The sequence below is a fragment of the Heptranchias perlo genome, chromosome 42 (genome assembly GCF_035084215.1).
Source record: "Heptranchias perlo isolate sHepPer1 chromosome 42, sHepPer1.hap1, whole genome shotgun sequence".
Taxonomy (NCBI): Eukaryota; Metazoa; Chordata; class Chondrichthyes; order Hexanchiformes; family Hexanchidae; genus Heptranchias; species Heptranchias perlo.
Window position 1 is genome coordinate 10,514,524 of NC_090366.1, and position 10,128 is coordinate 10,524,651.

The following is a 10,128-nucleotide window of genomic DNA, read 5'->3' on the forward strand; positions in this document are numbered from 1 at the left end:
ATTACCTGGGACTGACCCTATTAACAAGAAGAAATGGTGGGGGGTATTAAAGATGCCAACCGCAGGGGAGGTTTTATATACAGCATATGTACCGTTCATTGTCGATAAGAAATAAATTGCTTTGAAGTGAATATTTTTCAGGTACAACTCAGTTGTGCGTGGCCAATTTATAATGGACATATCAAAAATATAAACTAGAATTCTTAAAAAAAAAATCTGTAATTTCCTAAGGAGCAGCGTCCTGCCTGTTGGACCAATATGGATTTGAATATACCGTGGAGATAATATAGATGATAGATTTCCGTGGGTGCAAAGATAACACATGTTAATTGAAAATTGTATATGTATATATGTAAAGCAGGGGTTTACAGATTATCAAATTCTGCTGCGATATCCCACAGCGCCTGGTGGATGCCCCGTTTTGACTGCCTAATTTGTTCTTAATCTAGCCCAACTAGAACAGTGTTGGTAGGAATATTCAGCGTGGAAGACGGGACTTGGGGTAGAAATTTGTCTTGCGTGTCACAACGGCCGCCCGTTATATTTCAAAAAAAAACTGAATGGGGGTTAAATTGGTTAACCCCCGAAAACGGGCGCTGGGATCGCAGTAGGTAATGAACCGGAGCCCGTTGGTTGCCATACAGGCAGCATGTGATGTTTTAAATGATTGCTGCCTGCTGCCTGCCGCCAGCACTACCTGCGCTGCACCCATCAGCAGGAGACCCGGTATTCCGAGTGGCTCGCGCTTCTTAAAGGGAACCTACACATCTTAAAGGGGAGGTGCATGGTGGCTGCAAGGAGTGTTGGGAGCAGTTTCAAAACTGAATCTGACACTTTGAGGAATGGCTGAACGTGGAGATCTTGGCGCAAGTGGTGGAGAGAAGGAGGGACACCCTGTATCCGCAGCGGGGCAAGAGGCACCCCAGACACATGCTCAAGAGGCAGTGGGAGGAAGTAGCAGAGGAGGTAAATGCCAGGAGCATAGCTCCAAGAACACGGATGCTGTCCAGGATAATTTTAATGATTTAACACCAGTTGTCAAGGTGAGTGAGTTCAAATTTCAAGTGGCAAAGCGTCATCCACTGCTCAATTCACTGCACCCCCCACCCACCCCCATCACCCACCATCACCCACCTGCCAACAATCTCTTTCAATTAATACTCTACCATTTAAATTATATGCTTTATCTGACCCCCACACATTACCACTGTTGCAAGTCTCACACCCACAACTCACAGTTCACACACACTGGTAGCTATTCAACCATGACAGCCACATCACCCAAACATCTTACAGAACACTCACTGACACACTTCCCTCTTTCTTGCAGGAGAAAGTGGCACATAAAAGGAGGCAGAAAGAAAGAACAGGAGGAGGACAAGCACGCCCACATATCTTAACTCTCATAGAGAATACAGTGCTGGCCATCATTAGAAGGGCCAATTGTGAGGCCATGGCCACTGACGGTGCTGGAGCGATCGCTTTGTCATTTCAGATACCCAAGAACTGGAACATTCCCAGTCAGAGGAGGCAGAGGAAGAAGACAAGGATGTTGAAGAGACACCATCACTCGATCTTACACTCGCAGCCACCAGCCCGGAGACTGACACTACGTGTACTTTAGAGGCTAAGATAGAGAAGGGATCTGCACGTGGTGAGACACCAGGCACAAGTGTGCAGGAGCCAGGGTGGGGGGGAAAGGATACCGCAGGTGCCAGTTCACTGGTGGGTGAGGTCGCACACCAGATCTGCTGCAGAGGATTCAGATGATGACTTCGATGCGCCAAGCTACAGAAGAAGGCTGATGGGCCTACACAACCTAATTCTTGGAGTACTGGGAAGCCTGCCAGAAAGCCTGCGCACAATGTCAAGGAGCATAGAGGAGCCCAGCTCCAACTTGGAACAGGGCTTTGCGCAGAGCTTGGAGCCCATCCTTTCCAACATGGAACGGGTGGTCACCTCCATCAGCGCACCTGTGGAACCCACCATGATGCAATGTCTGATGACCAGTGTCAAAGCATCCATTGCAGAAAAAACATCTGCGATCAAAGATCTGACTGCTGCATTTGGAGATCAGACTGCTGCCTTGGAAGCTCGGACTCCTGCTATCGTGGCTCTGAGTCCACTGATGAAAGGGTCCAGCAATCTGTTCTCCAACAGATCACCAGGATTGCTGAGGCACCGCCACTGGAGAGTGGTAGTGAAGCCATGGAAGACGACCAGCTGTCCTCTCTCAGGAAGACAGCATTCCTGTTCCCACCCCTGCCACTCCGCTAATGCCCTTGCTGTTGCAAGTCAGCCAGCCAGCCCAGACTGCTGCAGCCCAGGCCGACATGAGTAAGCCTGGAGCTGGGCCCTCTCGGCCCAGAGCCGCTCGAGGTTATCCTCCAAGGCCATCTGCAGTGTCTTCAATTGAAGGTTAGCTGCCATCTACCACCCATGCTCCAGCCATTGGGGATGCACCTCAAAGGAGCACTAGGAAAGATAAAGACGCGAAAGGCAGACATTAAGGGGGATGCACATGGGTGAATAGTGTCACTTTGTTTGCAAAATTGCATGTATTAATTTATAAATGTGCATTTGAATTTGCATTTGGTGGTGTTTTTTATTTCTGCAATGAATTGAGGGAGGAACCAATGTTGAATCATAGGGAGGACGATTTGATGGGCCATTTCAGAGGGGAATTAAGAGTCAACCACGTTGTTGTGGAACTGGAGTCACATGTGGGCTATACCGGATAAGGACGGCAGGTTTCCTACCCTAAAGGATATTAGTGAACCAGTTGAAGTTTTATTGGAATCCAACTGCTTCATGGTCATTTTTACTGATAGTTCAAGAATTTTAAAAACTGAATTCAGAGTCTCAAACTGCTGTGGTGGAATTTCGACAATTGTTCCTTGATTTATCAGTCCAGCCTTTGGATTATTAGTTCAGTATTAGAACCGTTACACTACTGCACTGAACACCATTGATTTGGTATTATTCATACAGGCTGTGAATTTATTGCATCATGATATTTGTGCAAGTTTACTTTGCATCAAATTGATTGCGGCAGTTTTTCTAAAGGCACTGGATACATTACAACACAATGGACTACACATGGAGCAAGAAAATGAGAAAAAACGAGTTTAAATAATTACAATCGTACAGTTATAGAATCAGATCCTGTTTGGTGTGGACGTTATTGGCGATTTCAATCGATCTTGCAGTCAATCCGGTGCCGTGTGAAAGCCCTTACTCTCGACACAGCTTGCACTGTGACTGGCTCCGTCCTCTGTCTTAGGGACATATTACGCGTTATTAGCAGTCATGGACCCTTCTATAGGCAGCATGGATATAATACATTTTCCCCAGTTATTAAGAATTTAAGATCAGAATGAGTATTTACTAAGTGATTATTTTGCTTGTTACAACGCTGAGGGTAAAGAAATCGTGCTTTATTAGAGTTTTCAGTTTAAGAAATTAAGTTGAGTGTATATTTACCAACTGACTAATATATTTCACTAATCTATTTTAGAACCTTTATAGTTAGAGATTCAAGCTTTGTTCGATGTTGACGATTTACTTGTATCCGAGAGGCACTAGAGGAGCGCCTTCAAGTACACTGGCGTTTATTCACACCATGGTCACACGGTGGAGTAAATCTTAGCCTCTAAAAAAACCATTCAGTGTCCTTTCTCAGCCACGTTGTTTCCGCACAGAGTAGACGCCCACGCCCAGACCGACTGGGTGTTACATTTGCTCTGCAAGACAAAGGGTCATTTCACGCCATCGCCTTTCAAAGCGGATGTCCTTGTGGTGCGACAGTGCCATGGAGGGGGGAGGGGGCGGAGGAGGGGAAGCCAATGGTGCCTTTGTTTTACAATTCCCAATCAGCCCATCAGCTCACGTGTCTGTGCTGTCAATACGACGCAGCCATGATATTCCGGCGTAGGAATTCGACCTGGGCGGTAGCGCAAAACGGGCGGTAACGCATGGGCCGCCTGTTATACGCCCCGTCCGATATTCATTTGCATTGCAGTCTCTCAGAAATTACAATAGCAACTGTACAAAATATTGGGAGTGTACCACTTGGTTTGAAATACCGAATTTCAAAATAGAATGTTACCATTAACTAATTTAGACATGAGTGTAAACGGATATTTCACTGAATGTTTGAACTCCTCTCTGAACTTGGTCTGAATCACTGCATAAATACACGTGTTGGTGCAGCAACTTAAAAGGAGAAGCAAGTATCCAGCTTCTTGAAGGACATAGAGAGGGTCATTGTTTCCTGTGTAAGTGTAAGAATTTGTAATTCGGAAATATAAATAATGTACGGTAAAAGTCATCCACAAGAGAACGAAACTGCCTGATATAGTAAGAAGTAAAATGATGGATTTTCTTCGATTTTCCATTTCGGGATCACTCCCACCTTCGACACAATTCTTACCACGGAGAGCTTTGCGGACTCTACTTGTCACTAAAATAAATCTCACGGTGATTGCATTCAGCAGCAAAATCAAAATTAGGGGCACAAACGGGGTTAAAATATGAGTGAGGTACGAAAATGCGATCCACGGAGGCGTTTTGTAAAAGCTAAATTTGAAGTTGCAGTACCAGGGTACATTGTTAATGAAATATAAAGGTTCTAATGCAAAGTACCAGGGGATATTTCGTAAACTGCTGAGCGCAAACACCGTTCCCACAACCCCGCCTGCCATTCTCTCGGTGCAATATTTGTTTTTCAGCTTCTGACAGCAAATCGCCACATAGCGATCAAAGGTGAAAGCGACTGTCAACCAGACGGAACTGTCTTTGGCGGCGTAAACCAGGACGCTTTTCAGAGCGCACACTGGAGTGATGGACAGGAAGCCAGCTGGGAAATAAACGGCGATTATTCGATTCAACAACACACTAGTGAGAACGACCAGCAGATCCGCTACAGCCATGGCCACCAGGTAGCAAGTGATGCATTTGGAGAGACCGCACTTTCCTCGGGATAGGATCACAATCGCCATTATGTTACCTGTCAAGAAAAGGATTTTTTTTTTAAAAAAAGCATTACTGGTCAATCGCTCAGAAAAAAAGCATCAGTGTGGCAGAGAATTGGGTCCAGTGCCACAAACACTCCTTCCAGGTGAAACAGCGATTTACTTGTACTTCTTTCAGATTAGTATACTGTATTGGCTGCTCACAATGCGGTCTCCTCCACAATGGGGGGACCAAACACAGACGGGGTAATCGCTTTGCTGAACACCTCTGGTCTGTCCGCAAGCGTGACCCTGACCTGCCGGTCGCTTGCCATTTTAACTCTACGTCCCACTCCCACTCTGACCTCTCCGTCCTCGGCCTCTTACACTGTCCCAATGAAGCTCGAGGAATAGCATCTCATCTTTCGATTAGACACTTTACAACCTTCCGGACTCAACATTGATTTCAATAACTTCAGATCATAACCACTGCTCCCATTTTTTTGTGGGACTGCAGATGCTGGTAATGGTTCCGCTGTTGTCATTTACAGCTCCTCTAGACCCATTCCTTGTTTTGTAACTTGTCCCATTATCAACCTCCTTGCCTTGCACCATCATCCCCTTTGTCATTTAATCACTCCCACCCTCCACCCTATCAGAGACCTCCCCTTTTGGTCTTTCCTCCCCTCCCCTCCCTTTCCTCCTCCTTTTCCCTGGTTCTGTACTTGCTTATTAACTGTTAACTCTTTAACTTCTTCCAGTTCTGACGAAAGGTCTTCGACCTGAAACGTTAACTCTGTTTCTTTCTCCACGGGTGCTGCCTGACTGACTGAGTGTTTCCAGTGTTTTCTGTTTCTCTATCAATTTGGCGGGATTTTGTGCGAACTGAAGCGGGTTGAAATTCATCTTGGCGATAGGGCAAAATGGGCGGTAACTATGGGCCGTCTGCTATAAGCTCACCCAATATTTGGTTCAAATTTAGAACAATATCGGGTGGGGTGTATAATGGGTGCAATCCCACCCATGACCAATATCTACCCTAAGAGTTTTGTTTACATCCAGCAATGAATATCATTCTCTTTATTTTGCAACTGGATTTCATTTGAAAACCAGTGTTTTCTAGTGAAATCCAGGTGCAAAATAAAATGTCAATAGTTAACAATAAAGAAGCAAAAGGCGACCAACGAATATGAAGCAACATTCTGACAGAAATCGGGACAGAACGAACAGTCACTTGGACAAGTGTGGGTTGATTAGGGAAACCCAGCACGGATGTGTTAAAGGCAAATCGTGCTTAGCTAAATGATAGAGAGTTTTGATGAGAAAATAGAGAGAGGAGATGAGGGCAATGCAGCTGATGTGGTGTACATGGACTTTCAAAAGGCGTTTGATAAAATGCCGCATGGAAGGCTTGTCATCAAGATTGCGGCCCATGGAATAAAGCTGGCAGTAGCAACATGGATACAGAATTGGCTAAGTGACAGGAAACAGAGAGTAGTGGTGAACGGTTGTTTTTCAGACTGGAGGGAGGTGTACAGTGGTGTTCCCCAGGGGTCGGTGCTGGGACCACTGCTTTTCTTGATATATATTAATGACTTGGACTTGGGTGTGCAGGACACAATTCAAAATTTGCTGATGACACAAAATTTGGAAGGGTAGTGAACAGTGAGGAGGATAGTGATAGACTTCAAGAGGATATAGACAAGCTGGTGGCATGGGCGGACAGGTGGCAGATGAAATTTAACGCAGAAAAATGCGAGGTGATGCATTTCAGTCAAACATGAGGAGAGGCAATATAAACTGGAGGGCACAACTCTAAAAAAGGTACAGGATCAGAGAGATCTATGGGTATATGTGCACAAATCGTTGAAGGTGGCAGAGCAGGTAGAGAAAGTGGTTAAAAAAGCATACAGGATCCTGGATTTATAAATAGAGGTATAGAGTACAAAAGTAAGGAAGTCATGATGAACCTTTATAAAACACTGGTTCGGCCACAACTGGAGTATTGTGTCCAGTTCTGGGCACTGCACTTTAGGAAAGATGTCAAGGCCTTAGAGCGGGTGCAGAAGAGATTTACTAGAATGATTCCAGGGATGAGGGACTTTAGTGACGTGAATGGACTGCAGAAGCGGGGGTTGTTCTCTTTGGAACAGAGACGGTTGCGAGTAGATTTGATAGAGGTATTCAAAATCATGAAGGGTTTAGACAGAGTAGATAGAGATAAATTGTTCCCATTGACGGAAGGGTCAAGAACCAGAGGGCATAGATTTAAGATTTTAGACATGAGGAATAACTTTTTACACAGCGAGTGGTTAGGATCTGGAATGCACTGCCCGAGGGGGTGGTGGAGGCAGATTCAACCATGGCCTTCAAAAGGGAACTGGATAAGTACTTGAAAAGAAAATTTTGCAGAGCTACGGGGATAAGGTGGGGGAGTGGGACTAGCTGGATTGCCGGCGCGGATTCAATGGACGGAATTGCCTCCTTCGTGCTCTAACCTTTCTGTCATTCTATGATTCTATTCAACATTAAATGATAAGGCGCAGTAGGAAGGTACTGAAATCAATTCAAATGCACGCGGAAGCTCGACCATAAAATTAGGGATAGCAAACTAACTTACTGAAGAGCTAATTTGAATCCTGCAACGATGCAGTGATTCTAATACAATCGAAAGGAATCGATCACAAATTAGAACTACATAAAAGGTAAGGAATAACGAATGCGCGATTAATAAGCTGAATAAAATAAAACATAACACGGAACGTTGATGCATTTATCGAATAGCAGAGCGGGAAATGTAAAAAATGCAGACACCGAGCCCCAGCGGTAAGAGTGACGTTCCACGGGATCGACAGTGGTCGGTCCGAGCACAATAGGTTGAGACCGGTTTTTGCATTTGGAAATTTCAAGTGGGGGAGGAATCAGCTGAGAAGACTGACAGGAGGAAGAAGTCCGATCCTTGAAAAATCTGGGCACGGTCCTTTGGGGTGAAGTGAAAGCAGCTAATCGACAAAAAGATCATAGGAATTGCTGGGCCAAAAAAAATCCAAGGTCCGCTTAGTTTACCTGCTCCCATCCTGGTTCTCGCATGATGCAAAGATAAGGAGCTGTTCACCAATCATATCAATCAATCTCTATCAATTAGTCTCCAACAAAGTCCAACTGTTATCACAATGAGACTCAGGGTTAGAAAATCATTTTTTGGTGGGAGCGCAAAACGGACGGTACCACATCGTGCGCCTGTTATACGTCCGATATTCAGCCCTCTTGACTTCAATGGAGCTGAAAATGTGACTGTGTCTATAACAGACCTCCCGATGCGATACCGCCGGTTTTGCGCTATCAAAGACAAATTTCTAGCCCTCAATGTATTAAAGGTAGAGAATTGCAACGTGGGAGTTCCTAATCTTGCTCCCCTATTCTCTGATGCCTGCTGGAAAGTATGTATTTGTGGAAAAGGGATAAGGCTAACAGCGGCTCATCGGCGATGGCCTCCGTGGTCAAGCCTCTGCTCACTGATCTTATTCAGGCTCACACATAAAATTGAGCCCCCTGGTCCAGGGCTGATAGATTCCACGGAACAGCAGCAGCAAAATATAGAGGAGGAGGAATAAACCAGAAAGTAAGAAACCTCCTAGTCATGCACCACTCTTCAAATCATGTGATGGCACCGCTGCCAGTCGGATACCAATTGGAATATTTCAAAATATATGGACATAATTGCAGCAATAAAATCTCACTGGTCGCGGCCAGTGGGTAAACTTCTCCACCATGATGCATGTTCTGAAACTCGGTCCTAAGTACATAGCGTCAAATATAGCAACATGCAATGATCTAATCTTACTGGATATCATTGTGATTTCCGCTCACGTTATAATCAGCTGCAATCTTTTCAACCACAGTGCAGCAGATAAATCTGGAAGTTTGAAAGATTTGTGATGGGTAAAGGTATCAACGGCTATGGATCAAAGCCAGGTAAATGCATTTGAGTTTCAGATGTGCCATGGTCTGATTGATTGACTGAACAAGCTCTCGGGGCTGAATGACTACGTCTGTTCCCTTGTCCCTAACTTACTGTCAGCGCTTAAGACTCCCATGTCAATGTCCTCTCTTTCTTACTGTAAGGCAACCGTTAATGCCTTGATTGTGCGAGGGGAGACGCCTCCATTAAAAGAGTAGAGAGAAGAATCTGGTACGAAAGGGGTTTGTTATTAACCCTAATTTTAGGTTAACCTCATAGTCAAAACAAGAAACAAAGATACCTGGACCTGATTGAGTCGATTTAATAAAGGATTACAATTTACTTCAAACCAATCATTTGGAATAAGTGCTTTTCATTGGAACTCTGAAACCCAGAACCATTTTATTCCGATGTGTAAAATACAAAACTAAAAATACTTACGGCAACCCTTTCATGAAAGCACCTTCTTGAATCGAATTCCTTAGCTTACATTCTGAGACGTTTAAGCGTAAGTTTGTCAAACATTAGAACTCCCGTATCACCTATGTAATATCATTATCATCAGCTACACTGGTGTATTTTAATTGTATGACCAAGCGCAATGCCTAGGTCAGGATAGGAGATTGCAAATCGTTGGCAGAATCAGAATAAGCCTGAATCATTTGTCCGTATTGGAGGAACACCAAACTTTATCAAATCAATCATATAAAATAAACAGTATTGTGTTATTATATCTTGTCAATTGGACGTAGATTCGCGAAAGAAAAATGACAGCAAAGATTATTCTGTAGCAAGCTTAGAAAGTCAGGTAGGTTTTCATACTGAATACGCAGCAAAAACAATCATTAGTTGAACAGCTGTTTGAATAATGAAGAATTTGACAGCGTAATTACTTACCCGGAATACCGACAGCAGCAAGAATAGGATAGCAAATAGCATAGACCAGGCCATTCGCTGGTTCATGCATTCTCTGTCAGAAAGAATGTCATCTGTTCATGCTAGAATCTCCGTCCGGCTCTGACGTGTGCTTTATGAGTTATTCGAAGGTTCACTAATATATGCTTGAAGGAAGCCCCGAGTGAGACAATTAGTTAACATCATCAGTGATATTAGTTAACAGTTATTTGAACAAACAAACCGTGGAAGGCGCTGTCATATTTAATCCAGTTATGTAACCATATCTATATCAATATTAAAATCCATCTACCCACCTGT

The 10,128-nt window shown here is 44.2% G+C and overlaps 1 protein-coding gene across 1 annotated transcript; it reads right to left on the reverse strand.

Moving 5' to 3' along the window:
• Positions 1-4,091: 4,091 nt before the first annotated feature.
• On the reverse strand, positions 4,092-9,880 carry LOC137306136 (probable G-protein coupled receptor 139). The gene is made up of 2 exons (XM_067975194.1): positions 9,811-9,880; positions 4,092-5,008 (listed from the first exon to the last, which is right to left on the reverse strand). Exons 1-2 carry the CDS (start codon positions 9,878-9,880, stop codon positions 4,092-4,094), a joined length of 987 nt encoding a protein of 328 aa, XP_067831295.1.
• Positions 9,881-10,128: the final 248 nt, after the last annotated feature.

Bases quoted from the DNA above. Each gene is read 5' to 3' on its own strand.
- LOC137306136 (XM_067975194.1), bottom strand. From the start codon at position 9,880: ATGCATGAACCAGCGAATGGCCTGGTCTATGCTATTTGCTATCCTATT. The intron at 5,009-9,810 runs GTAAGTAATTAC...TTTTCTTGACAG, and splicing joins TGCTGCTGTCGGTATTCCGG to GTAACATAATGGCGATTGTG.